Source organism: Trachurus trachurus (genome assembly GCF_905171665.1).
Source record: "Trachurus trachurus genome assembly, chromosome: 20".
In the NCBI taxonomy this organism is placed as follows: Eukaryota; Metazoa; Chordata; class Actinopteri; order Carangiformes; family Carangidae; genus Trachurus; species Trachurus trachurus.
Genome location: NC_139911.1, coordinates 25333332 through 25357797, shown reverse-complemented (window position 1 = coordinate 25357797; position 24466 = coordinate 25333332). Strand labels below are relative to the sequence as shown.

Sequence of the window (24466 nt, the reverse complement as noted above, 5' to 3'; positions counted from 1 at the left end):
TGGATTGTTTATAAACATGTTAATGAGCTCCAGGTGTGAAAGTATGCCTGAGCAGTAGACGTTTGAAAAACTCCAATGATTGTTCTTTTTCGCTCTTTTTTTCCGCCCGTCCCATTGACTTCAATGCAATACGTCACATAACACAGTTAATGCAGATCCAATTGTCAGATGAATCAAACATTGTCTGCATTATCTATATTAGTTGTATCATCTGTTATCTGTGTTTTTAGCTAGGAGTGAGCATGTGCAGATATTTTAACTCATTGAGTGCCGTGCTCCTTTCCAAAGTTTTTGTCAAGTATACTGGCAATTTAGACCATTTGTGGCAAATGGCCACAAACCGTTTGTTTCTACGTGCCTCCGTTCCTGAGAAAAGTCAAGCTAAACATGGCTGGGTTTCACCAAAATCCCTGCTTTTTTTCTAGAAAAGGAGATAGAGCGTCTTTTATGAAAGCCTCTCGCCGCGGAATGTGATGGTCTCTGGGCCAAAGCAGGTCGGGAACACCGGTCCCACCGGTGGTCGCGGTCCTTCTGTGGTACGGGTCGGTGGTGCCGGTCTGCTTTGGCCCAGAGACCATCACATTTTACCGCGGGAGGACCTTGGGGAGGACACGGTGTTGCTCCAGATGAAGACCGAGCGGGACTGTCGGCTGAGAGCTTCCTGTTTCGGCTCCGACCTGCTGGAGCATCTATTTCAGTTCTGCTCGTCCCCAAATTTACACATAAAGGTGTGTTAAAGTGTCTATTTTCATAATTAAAAAAAAAGCAAAAAACATAAAATTATGTTTTTGGCACTCAATGCATGGGAACGAAAAACGAGAAATGACGTGGTTGGCACTCAATGAGTTAACAAATCAACACTTCTTTTTCTCATTTCCTACTTTCCTCACTGTGAAGTTTGTGCAGTGACACTGTAATACTGATGAATGGGACAGAGATATGAGTGATGGTGCCTGGTGTTTGTCCTCCTGGTCACAAAGGCTTGCAGACAAGTTAAAATACTGGCTATGAAAATATCACAGTTCAATATACAAATGCTCTATTTTTTCTGAAGGAGAGAACATCTAAGGAGGAATAAACATGAATCAAACCCACGGGGGACATGCTGAAATGAACCAATCAAAGAATAGAAAGGTCAGAATGATGTGAAGGGTGAAGAGAAGATGAGATGAAAAGTGAGATACACTGTTAAAAAACTGATTCAATGAGATGGTGTTTTATTCTAAACACACCTGGGCACAAAAATGTTCCTACAAGCCACTTGCACTGTTATAGGATTTTACTAATATAACCCCAAAACAAGTTGCAAGTTTTATTGAGAAATCTGCGGACCTTGGTTTTTACTCTTTGAGGACAGTTAGTTGCTTTACACAAGGACTTTTAATCCACTTACAGTTGTAATAACGCTAAACTTCTTTTAGAATTCACTTCCTTCATTGCCTTTAAATAATATGACAATATTTTTTTTTTTAAATGGAAAAAAATTGATTATTTTTTCAGTTTTCTTTTGATTTTGTAAAACAGAGTAGCTTAGAAATCTAGCTGCACCCTAGCGGCAGCAAATCTCTTTGCTCCCTAGGTGGGTCTAGAAACGAGCCATAGGAACTTTTTGAGTCTCGAACACCGTTTGTGTTCACCAATCACAGCGCTCTATCTGTTTAGAGTCGTTGGGTGGCTTAACGCCATGACGACATACATTTTAATTGGCTTGTCAGGCTAACGTCATCCTGCTCTTTTCTCTGATTAGTCGTAGCGCTACCCTATTGCGTGCAGAGACAGCCTTCGTCCCGCCCCCTGGATTGAGCCGAGGTCTACCGGTCGTGCTATACATTTTAATTATATAGTCTGGCTTGTCAGGCTAAAAACAGAGAAGAATTAAATCAAATCTTCTGTTGAGAAGACATGGCATGGCTGGGTTTAGTGTAGATGATGCTGAACAGATGCCCAAGTGAGTGTGTTTTGTTAATACTGACTCTTACCCTCATGCCTTCAAATCGAGAGAGGGCTCTAAGGGGCCGCAGGGCTCGCAGTGTCCGCAGCGATTTGATGGCTGCAAAGTCTGAATAACCCAATGTGTTGGCCACCAAACTGACTAATGAGACCTGGAGGAGAGAGAGAGGGAACAGATAGAAAAAATAGAGAAACATGTTCATAGACAGAGAGACAGAAAGGGAGAGAAACAGAAGAGAAAAGCAGACAGGACAGTTAAATTCTAGCCTAATGAAATAGACAAAGTAAGAGAGGGAGGTGATTGATCATGGACCAGCCAATCACTGCATTAGTTGAAATATCAGACGATTCCTGCAAAAAAAAAAGAATGAATAACCTGTGAGGAGAGGACTGTGTCAAATCAATCATAAATTGAAAAACACCCTGGATTTTCACCTGTAACAAAACTGTGAAAAATAAATGTCATTAGAGTGAGGAGTGAGACTGAATATTCAGTATCAGATCCAGAGGATAATCAGTTTAACTGTTTTATTTACAAAGGTTTGCGTCATGATGGCTTTTTGAAAAGAGAAAAAACACAGTGTTGTAACCTTTAGCTTATGTTGAAGCAGGAAGATTAAAGTTTTAATTTTCCTTTTTTTTTAAACATTGAAACAGATTAAATCTTGAAGATTTCAACAACTCAAGACCATGTTTTTAATGTAAATTGTAAATTGTGGTAAAGGTTGTAACTAAACTTTACACTAGGATCAAACTGGTGTAAGATTTTTAAGTGGCTGCAGAAGAGGTATTTTCCTCATCCATTAACAATGGAAAAAGTGTCTGAACAATCTTGATCATTGGATCAGAGTGAGCACCAATAGTTTCAACTAGATCCTAAACAGTCTCAGGTGTTGTCTTTTTTCCAAAGCCAGAATGACACAGATACCACATCATATAAAATACCAACAGCATTTCTGAAACCCTCTACTGCCACCCAGCTAGTCTGATTGTCATAATGGAGCAGCAGGTATCAGGGTGGTGGATGGTTGAGCTCCAAGGTTCTTACCCTGATACCAGCGAAGCGGGACGCTGCACGGAGAGGACGGAGAGCCCTGAATGTCCTCAGTACCCGCATGGTAGTGATCTGGTCCACAGAGATGAACTGAGCCAGCTGACCCAACACTGATATCTATGGAGTGGGGGTTAATACATTTCTTCACATGATATGATCCAACCATTATATATGGGTGATTCCTCAATTGTGTTTTTTTCTATTTCAAACGCTTTCTTAGAAAGTCTGGACTGGAAAAAAGGTCTTGGAATAGCTTTGATTGTAATTTTGACATCATCGATTGTCAGCCAATTGTGCGATGGTAATGACGCGTGATGGCAATTTTCACTTTTTGGAACACAAGTTAGTTACAAGTTTTAGACTTGCTGGCAGCAAACAATGTACACTAAATATGTGTAAATAAAGTGAAATTTTGTATTTCTGAGCTAAAATATCCAAACAGTAACTTGTTTGTTAATGACACCTAATAAACATGCTCTTAGATAAGGATGCATAAATCTTCAAATGACTCACATTTGTTGAGATCAATAAAGCCGTTTTCCCACTAAAATTAGCAAGTCGACGCAGGTTTTTTAAACACGGGTCGACCCGCTAACAATCAGCATTTGGCTCCTTTCCCATTGACCAAAATGAGCCGGGGAGGTGTCAGACAGAGCATAAACCAGTCGCCCCGCTTTCATCCGTGGTGCAAGAAACACCGTGTCATGCCACAGCCGGTGGGAAAGGGGTATAAGTCATGATGGTACCCCTGGTACTTTCAGTTCAACAACTGAATAGGAGTTTGAAAAACCTTAACTGGTCTAAAACAGTTGGCGTGACACATGTACTGGGGACAGCCATACCGAACCAGAAGAAGAAGACATTTCTTGTTTTCCAAATATAAACCAAGTGAATTAAAAATATGTTTCTTCAAGTTATGTGACAATTTGTAAGGTTGTCAAGTTTTAATAAATTTGCATTACCACTTTACTATGAAGAAGATATTAAAAGGTCTGTGTTGTGGACAAGCCACAACATATAAATTAAGGCGTACTTGGATTCAGAGTAAAAAAAAAACGTTCAAATGTCATAATTAAAACACAATTCTTTTTTCAGAGCTTTAACAATTTAGCACCCTTTTTTATTCAAGATTTTACCCTGGGAACAGACTTAACTGAAGAATCATCCATACACAGAATTCACATTAAAGTAATCACCTTGTTCCATTCCAGAACATGGGCTTCAACTGTCAACCATTACACCAGTTGTACCGGAACAGGGAGTGATTTACGTCAGAGATCGGTTCGTTTGGTCATATGTGAATCTTTGCGCTCAGATGCGGAACAAAACAAGCGTGCTGAGATCACTTGGGAGAGGTGGTCTCGGCTCTGGAGCGGTTCATTTGCAGTGAGAACACAATCGACACAGAAACCGACACAACACAATACACGCTGCTGGTCTTCAGTGATTCTCAACGACCAGGCGTGCTGGTTCGGTTCCAGGGTGCCATTCCGAAGGGCCGCCATTCTGAACGTTTACGTTCATGTTTCGGAATGCCGGAAGGGACGCACATCGGCATCTTTTATGTCTTATATATTAGCCCACTGTACATTATAAGCCGGCCCATGTTACTGACTGTATCGTCCACCACACACCAGACGCGCCGCTGCGATCGTTTCATCTCTTATTTTCGGCGAGCGATCGTGTCAAGCCGGGCAGGAAGTCAAACAAAGAAACACAAGAGAATCCGGTCCTAACCCAGACCTTTCAAAATAAAACACCGTGATTGACATGGCGGCCCCTTGGAAATTCGGAATGACAGACCTTCGGAAATTTTCAGAATAGCCGTCCTTCGGAATGGGGGTTGCCCCCGGCACAGTGGCACAGTGGTTAGCACTGTTGACTCAGAGCAAGAAGGTCCTGGGTTCGAATCCCCGGCCGCCCAGGTCCTTTCTGTGTGGAGTTTGCATGGTCTGCCTGGGTTTCCTCCGGGTGCTCCGGTTTCCCCCACCACTAAAAACATGTCAGCTAGGTTAATCCTCCAGTCAGCGCCACTGACCAAAGGCACTGGCTCATAATCTGGAGTTGGTCCCCGGGCGCTGCACCGTGGCTGCCCACTGCTCCTCAGGGATGGGTTAAATGCAGAGAAAGAATTTCACTGTACTAGCTGTATAAGTGACAAATAAAGTACCTTTACCCCGCTGGTTCGTACTGGCCCACTCTGATTCAGGACGAGTTTTGGTCGAGGATCACTCCGGTCGCTTCTTTCTTTTCTTTTCTTTGCTGTGTTCGGGCCGGATTAGGGCTGTAAAAGGCTACACAGAAGACCTGGATTGGGTCTGGTCTGGGCTTTAACAGCGGTTTGGATCTTGTCGGATTTTAATTTTCATTGGGCTCTTTTTTTTTCTTCTGACCAATAAGAGAAGAGTTTGTTAGCACATCACATTTATTTACAACTTTGCATGGTTTGGAGCTGTTACCATGTGTGAACACAAACAATCCCCAAAAAAGAATGCAACAGTTGTATCGGTTTAGTTGCTGAATTGGAGCAAAGCAGGTGTGAAAACAAGTTTTTTCTCAACCTCTGCTTTATTTTTGTTGTGTTTCTGTCGTATTTTGTCAAATACTGATTGATCCTTCTGTGGGGAGAGGAGATTCTTCAGAGTGGAGCTTCTTTCATGGAAAATGGAGCAAGTCCGGGGGATGCCATCCTGTTCCAATAAGTGCTTTCATGGTTGCTGTGCTGCTAGTGGTGCAAAGATGAAGGCTTGGAAGTGGAGATGGACTATGGGTCTTTTCTGTCGTCAGTCATCATAGGAAATATCAACTCTCTGCCCAACAAGAGTGATGAAGACATGGAGATATTTACCATGTTTACATGATGTTTTTTAATTCGGAATTAATTATTCTGAAGTAAAGCAGAAGTAAGCGATCTGGTGGTTTTGTCTAACTTCTTGTCAGCCGATGGAGTTAGCAGTCCCCGCCCTCGTCCCTACGTCACCACATTCACGCGCATCCCTTGGCTGCACACACAGAGAGGACCGCCCCTTTATGCCGTTCTCTCTCCTCATTGGATAAAGGTTGTAGGATACAAGGAAAGTTTTCTCCTGGGCTTACAGCAGAGCAGAGTGACTGACAGACCCGTGTTTCAGACCAAACACTCTATAGAAGTGATTGCTGTCGGAAGATACAACTATTTAAGACTTTTATTAACACAAATATTCTGCTTACTTATGCTTTAAATAGTTCGAAATTAAAATATTCTCCTTCAAGTTTACATGGAAATAATAATTCCGTATTGAGATTTACATGGAAAACATGTTAAATCGCCTTTATTTAATTCCGCTCAACATCTGCAGGTCGGGAAGGTTTCTGATTGGACAGGGGGTACGTGTGTTTTCGTATTTACGTCTACCGGAAGAAAACAAACTCCATTCTCAGTGTGTGAAGTGAGCAGAGCCGCTCCGCTGCTGCTAAACTTATCAATAGAAGCAGAAGATTTCTCCTCTTAACTGCCAGGATCACCTTCTCTGGGTGTGTGAGCTTCACACACTCGGGGAAGGCGATCCTGGCAGTGAGCTTCGTGGAGCGGGTTCATGAAGCCTGGTTGTCCCGACATGACTCACTCACAACACTGCGGCTCTAACTTTATGTTGTGTGTTATCACCACGACACACACACACACACACAGAGCAGAGAGCGGCGAGTCAGTTAATACGCATGCGTAGAATGACAGGAATTAATTTTCAGAAGAATAAAGAATTTACATTGTAAGACAGTCAGACCCCCACCCTGAAATGTTGTCTCTGAAACAATGGAAGTTTTACCTCAGCCTGGATGTAACCTCTTTGTGTATTTACACCTTTTGGTTATTAGTGATTTAATCAATTATCTTTGTTAGAGTTTCACCATTTGATGACTGTCTCTAATCACTCAAGTGTCTCAGTGCGAGAAGTATAAAGGTGTAGGTGATTCATTGTCATATGAAAAGACCCCCTGATGATCAAAGGTCTCCAGATGCGAATGGTATCTCCATGCAAAGTCCCAATTGTTATGTGAATTAGAAGTGTTTCTGTTCTGGTTGGATATTTAAGGGAAAGAGCAAGAACCTCACTTTGAGTTGATCTGCTTACCAGAGCTCCCACACATCGAGTGTGTTGCATTATCTGTTTCTTAAGTATTGTTACTATTTGCTATAGTTTGTTCATTTTGTACATCACAATAAACTGGAATGTTAACCCTTCATTTCTAATATTGCCTTATTGAGACCTTGTTCTAAATAATTAAGAATCTGTTATTGGATATTTATTTGGTCTTTAGTTATATGGTAAGTTTCATTTGGTAACATTCATACCCTTAACCTCTGAGTTGAATAGAAAAGATTGAGTATCATGTCCTTTAACCATTGAGTTATATTTTATGACCTCTGAATATCTCAACCTAGATGTCAGGGCTGTTCTTCTATGTTAAGAAGGTCACTGAGTGGTTTTAATAATCTATACCATCACTGAACTAAGACTGATTCCAGATTTCTTAACAATAGAATTGATTCTTAAAATGTTTATACTTTAAATGATTGATTAACTTTTAACTTTATTTAAAAGTAAAGTAAAGTTATTTTTAAATGGAGTCAGATTAAACGAGTATTTACTTTACTTTATTTTGAAAACCTCATCTTAACACCGGAAAGACAAAACACGTATTGGGGAGATATTGTTAAATATTGATGAATTCTTCCTCCCCTACAACATGATCGAGGAATTAATTAATTCAGATTTAAAATCGGAATAAACCACCCACTTACTTCGGAATTAAGTTTAATTCTGAATAATCATTTTCCAATATCCTCAATGCATGCCTTTGTTTGGTGTGCATTACATGGACCGCGGAACGCATCTGGACGAGGGGGGGCCATAATTTCAAGTCAACTGGGGGGGGGGGGGGGGGGGGGGGGTCAGTGTGCCCTTATTTTGAAATCCTTGTACCGGGGGTTACTGTTACCAAGGATACGGGAATAAAAGTAGCGAAGCTCCGGACAGAGTTGCGGTGATTGTATCCAGTTTATGATACATTATGAAAACACATCACAACAACGGATTTTCCGGGACAGATCAAATCCGTTGGATCATCACGCTGATTATCCATATGAAGATGACGGTTCTCATGGCCCGGACTTCTGCCAATAGTTCTTTTTTTTTTTTTTTTTTTGGAAGGTGTGTGTGTGTGTGTGCCGAGCGGACCCGTCTGAGACACGCGTCTATATGGGACAGGGTTTTATTCAAAATGACACTGCATAGCCTAAATGTAAATGTCCTGTTTATTTAGACGGGACAGTATTACAGTATTTATGCACAGGTGCCTCTGTAGCCTACATATGCACACACACACGCACACAATAATCCGCAATGTGAGAGGAAGAGAGAAAGGTCTACATGCGCGCAGCGCAGGCACGCGCTCAAATGAATATCCACCGGCGTCTCCGCTCCGTTCTGACTCCGTTACGAACAATCAGAGAGTTTCCACCGTGTCACTGCAGTGTGTTGTTATACATCAAACGCACCGGAGTAGGAACAGAGCGAACACAGATCCACTGGAGAGAGAAGGGGGTGTGACTCACCATCAATGTGAGACGTGTGCCTGGTACGCATATTTTTCATAGAGTCCGGTGTCCGGTGGACACGGCCCCCACTGCTCTGAGCGCCTGTGACCAACGGCCGTGTCCACGGAGCGTTCTCTCTCTCTCTCTCTCTCTCTCTCTCTCTCTCTCTCTCTCTCTCTCTCGCCGAGACAAAAAAGAGAGCACCGAGAACACTCACGCATGCCGTATTGATAAACAATGCACTTGATAGACTCACGAATTCAAATCAAAATGCAGCACTCTGTGACAGTTTTTTTTATCGGCAGCAGTGAAGGTGTGTGGTGGTGGTGACTTGGCTCTTAAAAACACAGATACAACTTTTTACTACAGCTTTTAGGCTATTCATAAAATAATCAGAGCACAAAAGTTACCCGGGCCATGGCCCCCCTGGCCCCCCCGGTTCCGCGGTGTATGGTGCATTATAAACTGTGTCTGTGCATGTGTCTCACTCAAGGGGGCAGTTGTGGGTCTGAGAAGTGAAGCTCACTTCCGTGTTCAAAAAACTGCAATCCCCTGGGCTTCCTCTGGGGGCTGGTGTCAGAAGGGAGCATTCCCCATAGACCCCCATGTTAAAATTGCCGACTTTACATCCTCAGTAAACATGTTAAAAGCCTGGTGTCAGAACGTTTTTTGGTCTCAATCGATAGTTTCTACCCCTGCACACTATGTCCATTCTTTTGGTCTCACTCTGTCACCATAAAGTTGTTAGTTAAGGTGGTGTTGGATTGTCCGTTAGTTTAGGCGGCGGCCCTTTGTTGTTAAGGTGGCCACCTTAACAGGAAAGCGCTGCGGGAAACCCTGAATAGGCTATGCTCCATCATACCAGTTCCATCCCTGGTTGCACGACAGCAGCATGTAGTTCTGAGGTAGAGGTCAGAGCACCAGGGAGAAGATGACAGCTGAAGACCCCCAGCTCTGGTGTGCCTCAGTCCATGGTTTCCCGCTTGATGCTCAGTGCTCCCAGGTTACCAAAGTCCAGTCCAGGTTCTCATCAGCTCTTGCCTCCACTGTCCAGCCGACGATGCACCAGGTCCTTCCTCTGGTGGCCAGCCAGCAACACATCTGGCTCCAACCTCAAGTGTTCAGCTGGTGTTTAGTCTGGCTCCTGTCCAGCTACTGTCTCCAGTGTCCAGCCAGCGGTGACCCCCAGAGGGCGGTCCAGTCCAACTTTGCTTCTGTCCTCCAGTTAGCAGTCCAGCCCATCTCAGTCCCTGGTCTACAGTTGGTGGTCTGCCTCCTTATAGCTCTTCTGCAGTCCACCTCCCTCCTGGTGTTGGTCTAGTCAGTGGTCTGCCTCCCTCCTAGTCCTGTTGCTGCTCTCCAGTTGGCAGTCCACTTGTGGTGTTGTTGACTTGCAGAGGTGACTCGCAAGCAGCGTTGCCCTTCAGCCTTACCTCCAGAGGGGACTCACAGGTGGTGTCGCCCTCCAGTCCTGCCTCCAGGGGACTTGCAAGCGGCGCTGTCCTCCAGCTCTGGCTCCAGAGGGAACTTGCGTTACATCTCCTCATGCACATTTCTTGTGTCATTATGTGTTGTACTTTGTAGTTTGGCCTTGGTGTCTCCCACTCTCTCCATGTTTTCCACAGATCTATCCAGAGCTCCATCCCTCAGCTCAAGTACTACATTGAGTTGGATCAATAAATACATCAGCACAGCTGAACAGTTCTTCTATATGCTTAGTCAAGTTGTGAACAAGGTAAGCTAACAAGGCCCAGTTACAATACCTATTCATAGGGAAAAGAGAATATGTTATCTTATATAGTTACTTATATAGCACTTTTCTAGTGTCTGGGATCACTCAAATACCTCTTTTCCACCAAAAATAACCTGGTGCTAGCTCGGTGCTGGTGCCAATGCTTAACTGGTTCAACTCCAATGCTTCCAAAGAGCCAGTTTGCTTTTCCACTGGTAAGGAGCTAAGTCAGAGCAGTCCGTGTATATCTTCGCGCTGGTCCTGTTGCTCAGGTAACCCCGCCCCCAGCCCCTGGAGGAACCAGTTCTTAGCTCTGGACCAGCAAGGAATTGGTCCTGGTCTGGACCCAGTTTTAAGAACCAGGAACCGGTGCTTAGCGGTGGAAAAGCAAATGTCAGGCACTGGCTCTGAACCAGCACTGGAACCAGCTCGGTGGAAAAGGGGCAAAAGTGCTTTACACTGTATGTCTCATTCACCCTTTCACACACACAGTCACACACAGTGCTGGAGACAGTGCTTAAAATCTATTCATCTACTCATTCACATACATTCACATACCCAATGTGCAGATTGGGGTGCAAGTGTGGGTGCAGAGTCTTGCTCAAGGACACTTCAACATGCAGACTGGAGGAGCCAGGGATTGAGCCATTGACCGTCCTGTTAGCGAACCTTCTGAGCCTTGTGTCATATTTGGCCTACATCTATTTTTTTTGGTGCACACACATTTCATAAATGCAGGCTTTTGTCCCTGTAGACAACTTTAACGCCTGAGCGCAGAGTCCGGTGGTTGTTACTGTGCATGGTTGCTTCGATAGCATGTTGTGAGCCCCCTGTGGGGTGTGGGAGCATGGGCCCATAAAATGCTACTTGCAGCTTTAATTTTGTTATGCAGTTTTGATTATTCATTTAAGTACTAATTTAGTTTTCCTTTTTTCTTTTACAAGACAAGAAGTTGTTTCGGTGTGTTCTTCCGCCTTCTTCAGAACTGTCACCGTGATGTCAGTGCCTTATCAGCTGGTTTTCTGATCTTCACCGCCTCCATAATGAACATAATGAACTGGGAGAAGGCCAGAGTCATACGCGCAGGAGAAAACAGATACCAACGATGGATTATGGAGGCGGTGGAGATCAGAAAACGTGCCCACAGGACTATGAACCGGGATGAGGGAGCCCACACGCTGTCACACACCTGGAGCACCGTCTGACATCACAGTGACAGTTCTGAAGAAGGCGGAAGAACATGCCGAAACTGTTAACAAAGGTATGAAAAACAACTTCTTGTCTTGGAAAAGAAAAAAAGAAAACTAAATACTACATTCGGACATAATGAACTTCCACAATACATTTAAGTACTAAACTAACTGTACGTAACTAAGGCAAGGCAAGGCAAGGCAAGGCAATTTTATTTGTATAGCCCGTTTTTACAAACAGTTTGTCTCAAAGGGCTTTACATGGCATCGTAACAACATCCTCTGTCCTTAGACCCTCACATCGACTGAGGAAAAACTCCATGGAAACCCTTTTAACAGGGAAAAACAGGAGAAACCTCAGGGTGAGCAACAGAAAAATCCTCTATTTCTCTGAACCTCACCCTCTGTCTCTGTGAAAGGAAAACAAAAAAGAAAGAAAAATTTAAAAAGCAAAGAAGAATTTTGAAAGGAAGATTATATGTACAAATGTCAAAGTGTGTGATAAAAGTGGTGAAGTATAGCAAGTTGTGTAGTGCATCACAGTACGTTAAAACAGTGTATGATAGTAAGTAATGATGAGAATTAAGGCTTTGTTGGTTATCTGCCTCCACCACTTAGAGTCTGTTTCTATCATGTAAGATAGGACTTTTTTTTTTTTTACTGATATTACTGAAAAAAAATGTGATTTTTGAGAGATCACACCAATTCATTAATTCTCAAGTTCAAGTGACCATTTGTGCCAAATCTTCCCAGTTTCATCCTAGCGTTACTTAGATATTATGAACCAGAGAAAGGGAGAGATAGAATATCTGAAAACAACATGCCTGTGGCTCGGACAGAACCATGTCAGTCTTACAAAAGTGTCAAAATATAGTGATAAAATTTCATAGTAATGCAGTTCATAAAATATGATACAGCTGAATGGAAACTGTGTTTTAGCTCATCATTATCAAGTTTGCACCTGTTATGTATATAAGTAATATAAGTATAAGCGGAGTGGAGGACGGTTGCTTCCGCGAAGTCCATTCATTTCTGATAATCGGACACCTCGAAGGGCATCATCCCGCTTATACCATGGTCCCTTACGAAATAAATAAACACTAGATCAATTCCTAATACTTTAATGTTGTTTTTACCGTTAAAATAATATATTTTTCACAATAAGCGGCTGAGCGAGAGAGACCCGCTGTGACCGCAGCGTACAGCCAGTGACTCTCCCACAGTCTGATAGTTGATCAGTGAAGGGAGGTGAGGTGACACGAAGTATTATTTCAGAAAGCCAATGCACTTCTTACAGCTTGTGTGTTTACAGACTCCAGTGTCATGATGCGCTGAAAAAAAGTTGTTATGGTCCGAGTGTCCGTTGCCGTGGTTATCAACAAGTGTTTGAGCAGTAGTATTTACCGTAATTGCGCAATTTGACCGGAACATCTTTATGGGTGTCTATTATCACTTTTTAATGGACACCCCGCAGCCAATCAGAATCGAGTATTCACCCAGACCATGGTATAATACGGGAGATATTCTATCAAACATCATTTATACAACCATGTGCATGCATGTGAGTTGGCTGACTTAAATAAGCATACCAGTTGTCTATGATACTAGTGTGACGTATCCAGCGGCTTCATCATTACTGCACCAACAATAACATCATGTATCTTCACCATCACTCCCATTGATGATCCTAAACCAATTAACCAATGAATCAACTAAACCAATCAATAACTCACATCAACGATGAGGAAGTCCAGCCAGCACCAGTAGTTGGTGAAATACTTCTTGAAGCCATAGGCAAGCCACTTGAGCAACATCTCCAGGATGAAAATGTAGGTGAAGATCTTGTCTGCGTACTCCAATATCACCTTCACCACTTTCCTCTGCTCAATGTAGATATCCTCAAAGGCCTGAGAAGGACACAGAGGGAATTACTGAAGAGCTGTCAGTTGGCTGTATCAATGTGAGATCATTTACACTAGAATTAACGTTAGTACCTAGATCCTAATATCAGTAATTATCTCAAAGTGGAGACAGTAAAGAGATTAAGTACAAACTCCTTTAGGTGGCTTTGTGGCAGTTTATGTGTAGTTATCAAAGTAAAGTAAATTACATTTAATTATTCACTACTATTACAGAATAGTACATCTGATAAACTGCAATACATTTAAGTAAATTAGAATATAGAATATACAGTAGAACCAAAATGAAGAAAACTAAAGCAAAAAACAATATTTATTAATCAAACAGTGAAATATAAAAAAGAGCGGTATATTAAGTACATTTAAAATCCTGATGAAAATGAAATAAATGAAACTACAGTAAAAAGTATAAAAGTATTGTGTCTGACCAGTGCTCCAGAGCTGAGGAGGATCATGAAGATGATGAAGGACTCGAACCAGCTGTGCTCTACAATCTGGTAACAGGTCTTTCTCACTCTCCACCAGATCTGCCCGAGTCCCACTGTTGTGTCGATGTCACAACACTGGAACCTAGCTACACACACTAGGCATAAGACAAAGACACAGAAAGACAGACATAGAGAGAGGTCATCAGTACATTCCAGATGAAATTCCTCTGATTTTGAGAGTACTGACCAAAACTATTGCACAATCACAGTCAGCTGCAGATCTCTGCTAACTCACAACCAGGTGATTTGTTTTTGTTTGGTGGTTATAATATTTTCTAAGGTATTGTAAAATGTGGAAAACAGACCCTACTGGATTTAATTTTCCTCTCAAATGATTTTCTTTCTTTCATGATGTAAAAATAACATATTGCTGGTGTGTGCCTCAACCAGTGCCTTGCTCCAGGGCTCAATAGTATGACTCGGCCTACTCCAAACATACACCATACACACAGGGCCATGTCATGCTGGCTTTGTTGTCGTTTGTGAATGACCCAGAGCACAAATCCTTCTTTCTATCTATTCTCCTTCAGTGTGTGTTTGTGTGTGTGCGTGCACACACTTGTGTTCAGATGTCTTTCAGTATTCTGCACAGTGTGCATGTGTGTTTAGAGCTGTGTTGTCTTGCATAACTTCTGACTCTCTGACCGCGTTCAGACTGCAGGTGAATCTGATTCAAATCTGATTCCTTCTCATATCCCATTTTTAGGGCTGAGTGTCCACACTGTTTTTAGCAAGTGTCCAAATCGCATTTGGCTCTGTTCAGACTGGGCCACATTATTGACCCATCTGACAGGTTGCTGTAGCAACGACGTCGGAGTGGAGGCTAGGGTTGGTCCATGTGTGACAGGCGATGAATAAAAGCAAAGTAACAAGAAGGAAATGGATATTTAACTGGAGCTCACGGACCATACGAGGAGAGTGACGTCACGGACAGTCAAAACCGATCTGAGTGTTCCTCCCCCTCTCCTATATGTGTGTCTGTATGCATGTGTGTAATGCAGCACTTATTGAAGATTGTAGCCTTCACTTCGTAGCATTTAGATTTATTTTGTTCACATATATAGTGTAAGAGACAGGGGACGAAAAATCTGTCTGTCTGTCTGTCTGTCTGTCTGTGTGTCTGTCTGTCTGTCTATAAAACTAAAATGACTGTAGGAGCTAAAAGAGGCTGAAAAATTCATAGACCTTCAAAGTTTATGATTATCTATATATCTTTTTACTGAAGACAACACCTGTCATGTTGATTGGCTAGCTTGTTTCTAACAATTCCAAATTCAATCAGTTTGTCTGCAAGGGCAACTGGGATGATGAAATGCAACCTGATGTTCACTCACAATCCTGACTTTGAACTTTAGCATGACTGGTTTTGAGAGCAATGCTGATGTGCATAGACTTTGCTAGTGTAAACTTCTTGTGAAGAGAACAAAAAAATAAAAGAAAAAAACTCATTGATGAAGTTGGGATCTGGTTTTCCTACTCCCGTCAATAAAGGTTTTTGTCAGCCAGATTGTGGTCATTAGAAAAAATAAAGCTTGCAAGGTTAAGAAATAATATGTTGTTAACTCAGGCAACTGGACTTATTTTCAGTTCTGTTGAGGCAGGAACTGATTGCAATGTTCTAATGTGCAGCAAGTGTCACCACAACACATTTGAGTCATACAATTTTAAAGGGATAGTTCAACATTTTGGAAAATTGGCCCATTGCCATAATCACTTTAGTTAGAGCAGTAGGTTCGTTGTGTTGTGACCTGCACATTCACCACGCTATGAGATAAGACAGAGTTGTTTTAGAGGTAAATTCATGCAAAACCGCTGATGCACGTTGTCTTCAGGGACAGTTTTTCATCAACAGTCTCTGTATTTCCCTCGAAAACAACTCTGTCTGGTAACGTTCTGTTATTATCTCATAGCGTGGTGAATGTGCAGGTCACAACTTGTCCACCAGAGCGTTGTGGAGTTGTTGGATTGTGTATTGATGAGTTTGATGAGGGAAACCAAGAAATCCCATGAGCCTCCGTAGCGTAGCTCTGAGCAGCTCACGGCTCTGCTCCACCGTTCTAAAAATAGCTTGCATCGACAATTAAAGGTAACGAACCTACTGCTATGACTATAGGGATTATGGCAATGGGCCAATTTGCCAAAATGTTGAACTATCCCTTTAATGTACACACTGATTTCAAGTCTCTAAAGCAAGACCAACAGTTAAAGCAGAAGTAAGCAGAATGTTTGTGTTAATATAAGTCTTAAATAGTTGTATCTTCCGACAGCAATCACTTCTATAGAGTGTTTGGTCTGAAACACGGGTCTGTCAGTCACTCTGCTCTGCTGTAAGCTGAGGAGAAAACTTTCCTTGTATCCTACAACCTTTATCCAATGAGAAGAGAGAACAGCATAAAGGGGCGGTCCTCTCTGTGTGTGCAGCCAAGGGATGCACGTGAATGTGGTGACGTAGGGACGAGGGCGGGGACTGCTAACTCCATCTGCTGACAGGAAGTTAGACAAAACCACCAGATCGCTTACTTCTGCTTTAAGTAAAACACCAGCAATTTTATATTTCATATCATATTTCATTTCACTTCATAGTTGAGGTAAATACATTTCTCTCCACTGGGGTCTATATTGCTTTCCTGTGGCAGACGCACAGGAAACAGCATGGGCTGTGTGTCTGCTGCTCTTCACTCTGCTGATTGCAGTGTCTGTCTACATCTGTAATTAGAGCTCTGATTACGCTGGCTTTCTGTTTCCATGGCTACTAATAGGCTTTTCCCGATATGCAGGTTGAGTAATCCAATGAAAACAAGCCAGCGGTAATCCGACACTCAATCAGCCCACTTGGCACAGTTATTATCAATGTGCGTGTGTATCAGGAAACACCCTCTGCTTGTACTGATGGTAACCTTGATAAACACTTTTGCAGCTGTTAACTTTTATTGAACATCATTATATCAACTGTTGGGTGATCTTAGGGCTCCTTTGTCACATGTGCATGTGACATTGAACCACTGAACGCTACTTTGATATACAGAGGAATTTTTCAGCATAAATGCGATCTTGCAATTTTGCACAATCACCGCATGGGCCGGAGCGGAGCAGCCAGCGCCCAGGATCCCCTACCCCCATCCTAAGGCCCTGGCTCTGGACTTGAGTAGCCACTCTCCCTTTTTTATTCAAGACTGGACTGTTTTTTGGCATTTTAAAACAGTTGTTTTACCACCAGTTTCAAAGAGACACTTTAATTATAAGTAAAACAACTTTCAACTCTATGTAATTTTCCTGTGCCTTTATTAACAAGTGGAAAATTGCTGGTATAACATGACCTCACATTATTTTGTGACATTTCAAAATGTTCAATTTTCCTTTGATTTTTAATTATTCAGAACAAAACTGCAACTTTTTTTTTTTTGCAACTTTCGCTGTCTCCCGCAATTTAATATCAACAAAAGCGCTTAAAACATTGCAACATGCACCGCAATATTTTTCAAAATGTGGCCGTGAAATCAGGCATTTTAGGCTGCAACAATCACAAAAAAAGCCTGTAAAATACGGTAGGGACTGTTCCTCCTTCCCGTCTCTCTCCAGCTGTCCTTTCAAAATAAATGCACGAAAAGCCCGAGGAAAAAACTAAAACAAAACACTCACTGGTGAGCTGGTGGCGGTGAGATATGTAGTATGGCAGCCGCCACCAAATTATCTATGCAGGACCAACCCTGTTCATATATGATTTAGGAGAAAATACTATATCGGGATATATCGTTATGGGGATGTAAAATGACCTATATCGGGATATAAATTTTGTCCATATTGCACAGCTCTACACCATGCTATGAGATAATGACGGAATGTTACGAGACAGAGTTGTTTTTGAGGTAAATGCAGACACTGCTTGGAAAACTGTCCCTGAAGGCAACGCGCATCAGTGGTTTTGCATGAATTTACCTCTAAAACAACTCTGTCTCGTAACATTCCGTTATTATCTATTATCTGAATGTGCAGGTCACAACTTGTCCACCAGAGCGTTATGGAGTTGTTGGATTGTGTATTTGATGAGTTTGATGAGGGAAACCAAGAAATCCCATGAGCCTCCATAGTGTAGCTCTGAGCAGCTCAAAACAGCTTGCACTGACAATTGAAGGTAACAGACCTACTGCTATGACTATAGGGATTATGGCAATGGGCCAATTTGCCAAAATGTTTAACTACCCCTTTAATGAAATCTCAGCAGTGGACCTCCTGCAAGTGTCTCACCTGAGACCTTCCAGTGACATGAAAACTGCTTCTCTCTCTCTATCTCTCTCTCTCTCAATTTCAATTAGATTGTAACACGCTTTATCGACATGACTGTGATTTACAATATTGCCAAAGCATTAAGACAACAGCATTACAATACATAGAAAATGAATTAATAAATAAAAATAAAAATAAATTAATAGCCTAAGTAAAAAGGAAGGTGTGTGTGTGTGTGGTAAACATTACAGAACAATAACAGTATAATATCAGTTTGCAGGTAGAACCAGGTCCACTGCTTTAGAAGCAGTAAATTACATAACTTTTCTTTATGTGTATGTCTGTGTTCTTATGTGTGTGTATGTGTCACTGAACTCAAGTAATCTGCCATGGAGTATTCTCTGTTTAGGGCCAAATAGCATTGCAGTTTGCTTTGGTTTTTTTTGTAGATATCGTCTTTTTGATTCTCTATAATTTGGTGGGGCCGGATTGTGTGAGGGTGGTCTCGGTGCTCGGTGGAGGGATTTGTAGTGGCAGGAGTTGGGCTCGCTGGCCTTGAGGTGTTGGTAGAATTTTATCACTCTTTTTTTGGATCTGAATTAAAAGGGGAAATTGACCTAATTCAGCTTTGCATCTGTTATTGGGGGTGTTCATGTGGACTTTAAGAATGGTTTTACAAATATCTGTGTGCAGGCTGGGTTCAATTATGGATTGAAATATTCTGAGCCAGATTCTGACAGGGATATCAATGTTTGATGATTTTTTTTAATGGACCAGAAAGCTCTTCTGCCTTTGTCTCTCAGATCATTGGTGGCCAGATTGAAATTTCCTGTGAATTGTGATGTTTAATCCGAGGTATGTGTATCTGTGTGAGTGTTGTATGTCTGTAGAGTCCAGGAGGAACCTGTGTTCTAACACTTGGGCCGTTTCTTTGACTGAATCTCTCTCTCTCTCTCTCTCTCTCTCTCTCTCACACACACACACACACACACACACACACACACACACACACACACACACACACACACACACACACACACACACACACACACACACACACACACACACAAATCATGTGTTGTGCAGCATCACAACATTAACCAATAAGTTGGCATTTGGAGGACTAATGGGGCAGATAATCTAATGCTTGCTGTCAGCACAGACTGTGTGTGTGTGTGGGTGTGTGTGTGTGTGTGTGTGTGAATACAATTTCTATATTACATTTTTATATTTGCATGTGAGCTTTTTAAAATTAGATTTTTTGGATTTATGTGAGTTGATGATATACTTTATCTGTAACTGCAGGGTACATGGGTGAATATCAGGGTATGGGTGTGTGTAAGTGTATTTATTTGTGTGTGTGTGGGTGCCTGTCTGTGTGTCTGTGAGTGCACGTGCTTGTGTCTGCATGGAGATAAGAGTGAAATAATGAGTAACTGTGACTCAGTGAGTGAATCTCTCTGTGTGGATGACAGGGAGTGGTAGTGGTCACATTTCAGTTTCTATGGGCGAATTCACACCAGGCTGGTTTGGTCCGCTTGAAACTGACTTTTCCTCTGGTGCTGACTTTTTGGGGAGGTGTGAATACAAACCAGCGGACTCTGGTGCGGATCAAACAAGTGAGCCGAGACCCAAACGAACCCTGGTGCGATTCACGTCCGGTGTGAATGCAAACCGAACCTTTCCTGAACCAAATGCAAAATCCAAGCGCCTTTTTGGATTCAACAGGCTTCCGTTGTTGTCAGAAAATGTGCAAATGATCAACAATGAGCCGTGGGTCGACATGGAGCACAGACACATGCTGCCTCCTTGATATTTGGTCAGTGGAAAACATTTATCAGATGCTGGAGAGGACGAGGACGCACCCGTCGCTGTTAAGGATGCACTTTCTTTACATTTAAAAAAAAAAAACAGATAACAGAAAGTCGTTATCCGATTAATAACCGTTAACAGAAATAAATGTGACTAGGCTTATGTCGATCTGCAACGCGGCATCCTGAGAGAATGATTATGTTTTTTAGTTTTGTTTTTTGCTGTGCCGTCCTTTTTTTCTTTTTTTTAGCACACCATCCTTCAGACGCACATGCAGACGTGTGTGTGTTTGTTGTCTGACCATCCTTCACGGGGACGGCTGCATAACGGACACATAGCCTCCAAGTGATGAATTAGCACAGGACAGGTGCAACTGGAAATACTACCAAATTGAAAGGGCAGCGGAACGCATTCATGACCTCCATTGTGTACTTTTCATGGAAGATCCCGCTGATAATTTTTATCCAATGATTGAGCGACTGCGGGACACACGTGCTTTTGTTTACAAAGTTGATCCGCTTGTGAAAAAATGCAATGTGAATACAAACCGCACCAAGTAAAAAATGTTTTTGTCCGCACCAAAGCAAGTGAACTATCGGACCATCCTGGTGTGAATACGCCCTATGGTTCGATGTTTTTTGGCCCAGTTGTGCAGCTGGTAAAGACACCTCGATACAGGGAACTATAAGTGCACAGTGACAGCACTGTGATCCTTGGGTTAAAAATTCAACATCCTCAGTGGCTCTTTGTGTCCCTCTTGTATCCGTTCCTGTGGAGACCAAACATTGGAGGGTGAAACGTTTAATTTCTAACTTTTAATCATGGCTGGAAGATGCATTGTTGTGCTTCATTGTGTTTCTTTATGTTGCCATTCTCTGACTTGTTAGTGCTGCTTGCTGAGATTTTCAAATCTGACTGACCTTTCGTCTTGTGTGATGAATAATTAGCGCCAGGGGAGCATTGGCGCACACACACACACACACACACACACACACACACACACACACACACACACACACACACACACACACACACACACACACACACACACACACACACACACACACACACACACACACACACACACACACACACTGTATTGTGAGAAAAGCTTGAATCTGGTGATTTTTGCTCTAAAAGAAGCTGCACAACTAAATGCAGCTCCACAGTTTAAGGTCAGCTTCTAATCCAGTGATGACAACACACACCTGACATGTCTGGTAGCACTGTGTCATGTACTGCACACTGTTTTGACATTTGTAGCACATACTGGAAACTGCAGAGGCACAAGAAAAGGTCACGGTACATTAGACTGGATATGACAACATGGGAAGTGAGTATAAAAAGTGTTTTGTCGCTGCACACATGCAAGGTTAACCAACCTTTTCATTTCCTCTTGAAAATGAAAAAAGATGTCGATTCAGCAACTATATGGAGGCCTAAAAATGCCCCCTCAAACCAAAATATATTCTAATGATAATGATCAGAAATTCAAGACTTATAACTGAGAACTTGGGAAGCATGGAGGGAGTTCATTTCATTCATTAATATGTGTTTCAGTCTTGGGAGTTAAAATGTGGAATTTATGATCTGCATGCCCTTCTTGATTTTCTCCACCCATTGTAGCCATGCAATGTAGCTCTGACGAGTACCCAGGCAAAGCAGACACATGAGGTGATGCAAACTTTGAGTACACTACCATTCTATGATGCTAAGATCCAATCAGGCCCTATTAAATTGCCTCGTAAATCCCAACATCAGAGAGACCAGGAGAAGTTCAGGCCTATCCCTAGGTTTTAAGCTCTCAGAGAATATAAGGCGATTGCAGCAGCAGGATGCAAGTCTTGCTGAGTTTCTGCAGGAAGAAGGAGGGAGCAGTAATGGAGGCCCATTAAGGGGCTTTGTCCACCAAACGTGCTTTTAGCGCTCTCAGGGCCGGATCTACTAAGATCCCAGATAGCGGGCGTTAAATTGTTTGCGCCCGCTAAAATATTGCGTGTTTGGTTAGTGCACGCAAAACAGGTGATCTACTAAGAGTAACCCGCTAAATGAAAACACGTGCAAACCGCAGTCTTCAAATGAGGGTTTTGCGCGTGGTAATCGTTTCCGCCATGGAGAGTGTGGACAGAGAGCTGGACGGACGAAGTGACAGAATTACATTTGATCCGATGCATACAATGACAGCATGTGTATTCATCTCTCTCGCGCTCTGTTTAGATTAATAAACACAAATCGCTACAGGGCCCAGCTCGTCATATAGTGACGAACAGGCAGCAGCTGCAGCGACAATCACACACCTATAATATGTGTGTGTGCGTGTGTGTATGTGTGCTGCCCATGATCCAGTGGATTAATGGGCTCTATGTGCAGCTCCACTACTTCCTGAATTTAAGGCAGCTCTTTTATTTCCTGTCTTACATTATTGGACAAACTGATTACAGTTTTTCTCGATTGCTAAGACACATTTCTTGAAAGCTTCTCTCCTTTTCTCTAAACTGTGAACACAAACCCCAATTTTCAAGCTACATTCACAAAACCTCAGACTCTTCTTGCAAAACCAAACTTTCACCTCAAAACAGTTCAATCTGTGCCCAAAACTGAACTATGTTGTCAAATCGTGCCCCGAGTCAATCAAAATTAAAAGCACTACTGAGCAGCCACTAAACACTACATAGAAAAATAGAAAACACAACGCTCAGGACATGAAGCTGTAGGAATAAATGTTTATCGTTCAGTGTAGCTAAATGCATGTTGCAACAAAACACCTGTGCATTTACGTACTGTAGCACTTCTCTCCTTCCCTTTCTTTCACCCTCCTCTCTCCCTCCCCACACCAATTTCATCCCCTTTCCCTTCCTTCTTCTTTTTTCTTCCCAGTTCATCCCTCCCTCCCTCATCCTTTCTTCCTTCACCCTGTCGTCTCTCATCTTCTCCTCTTGCAAAACAAAAAACCTGTGCATTTAGCACTTGTACATAGTACTGTAAAAGAAAAAAAAGGTACAAAAAACAGAAATCCTGTGCATTTTACACATAGCACTTGTACAGTACAAAGACAAAGAGAAATCTTGTGCATTTAGCACTTGTCTGCAGTAGGCCTACGTAAAAATAAAGTACAAAAATATACAAATGAGAAGTGCATTACTCAGCCGCAGCATACTGTAATTTCTCTGATCTGTACTGGATCAGGCCACAGGACTTCATCCTGAACTGGCTTACTGTATGTTCCCTCACATCACTGGACACAAGTGTGATCAATTTTGAGTTGTTGTGTTCAACTGGTGACACCCGTGCTTTAGTTGTGTTTGACTTTTGCCACCTGTGCTCAGCATTATGCAACACAGGTGCATCACAATGAAAATGTGTTGGTAAGATGTGTCTAAACAGGTGAAAAGTGCTGATAGTTTTGCCAAAAGAGACTGATTCAATCAGTGGGTTCAGGCAACTGAGAATTTGGTTCAGACAACAGGGTTTAGTGTTTTAGCAATTGAGAAAAACTGTAATCCAGGTGTGTCTGACCATTGTGACAACTCAGACACACCTCAGTGTTTCCTCTACATTCATTTAGCAGTGGCGGCCCGCCACTCCTAAATCCTAGCCGCCGCTCCTTCAATTTTCGTTTTTTTTTTTTTTTTAAACGTCAAATAGACCACCGCCGCATCACACCTCCACCATCACAGCAGTCCTGCACTGGGTCGGGTGTCGCGAGTGCTGAGGTAAACTAGATAACTATCTTGCTCAGTTATCTACTCTTTGGCTCTTTGGAAGCACCCCCCACTCCGCCCCCGCTCATGGTTGGTGCCCGGTGCCATCGGCGTTAATGGGGACTTTAAGCAACGGCGGATTTTGCCACGGCTACGGCAGCCGGAAATAAATCTCTCCTGACACTGGTGCCGTAGCCGTCAAATCCGTAGTAGTCATTAAGCAAGATGCTGCGGCTGCGGTAGCTGTCAGATCAAACAGCTGATCGCTCACGTGACAGGGTGAGGGTAAATAAACACAGCTGATGTGAGCGCAGACCTGTCAAAATGCCCTGTCCTATGTCAGGTGCTGCACAGCGCCAGGTGTAACTTCATATGAACGCAGCTCAAAGCGCCTCTCACGGTGACCAAGCTCAGATAAATACATTGGATCAGCTGTAACCTAGTTTATCGCGTGTCCTCCTGCATAAAGCCGCAATATACCGGAGCTCCTAAAAAAAAAACGCTACGTGCGGCGAGTTCTCCTCTACTACAGCTGAACAGCTGACATGTACAACAAGACGTACAGTGACCTGTCACACCTAAACTTCAACCTCAGACTGTCTGCTTCCTAGATGATCACACAGGGAGAGCATGAATGTGTGATGAGTTGTGTTACAGAGCAGTGTTACAGAGTCCTGTATTTAGGCTTATTCGTCAGTGCTTTATGTTGTCATGATAATTAATAGGCCTATATGCTGAGAAATTGTAAATCAAACAAATCCTACAGGGAAGATCAATTTATGTTTAACGAATCATGGTCATAATAACTGATAATAAAT

At 42.5% G+C, this 24466-nt stretch overlaps 1 protein-coding gene across 1 annotated transcript in view; it reads right to left on the bottom strand.

The window, feature by feature from the left end:
• The window catches only part of LOC311003567 (sodium channel protein type 3 subunit alpha-like), a gene marked incomplete at both ends in the record, with an annotated part of 242843 nt that overhangs the window by 35563 nt on the left and 182814 nt on the right, over positions 1-24466 (bottom strand). The window contains 3 exons of the mRNA XM_083995335.1: positions 1980-2102; positions 13238-13411; positions 13852-14006. Coding sequence (XP_083851461.1) covers positions 1980-2102; positions 13238-13411; positions 13852-14006 — 452 coding nt within the window. The remainder of the gene's footprint in view (positions 1-1979; positions 2103-13237; positions 13412-13851; positions 14007-24466) is intronic.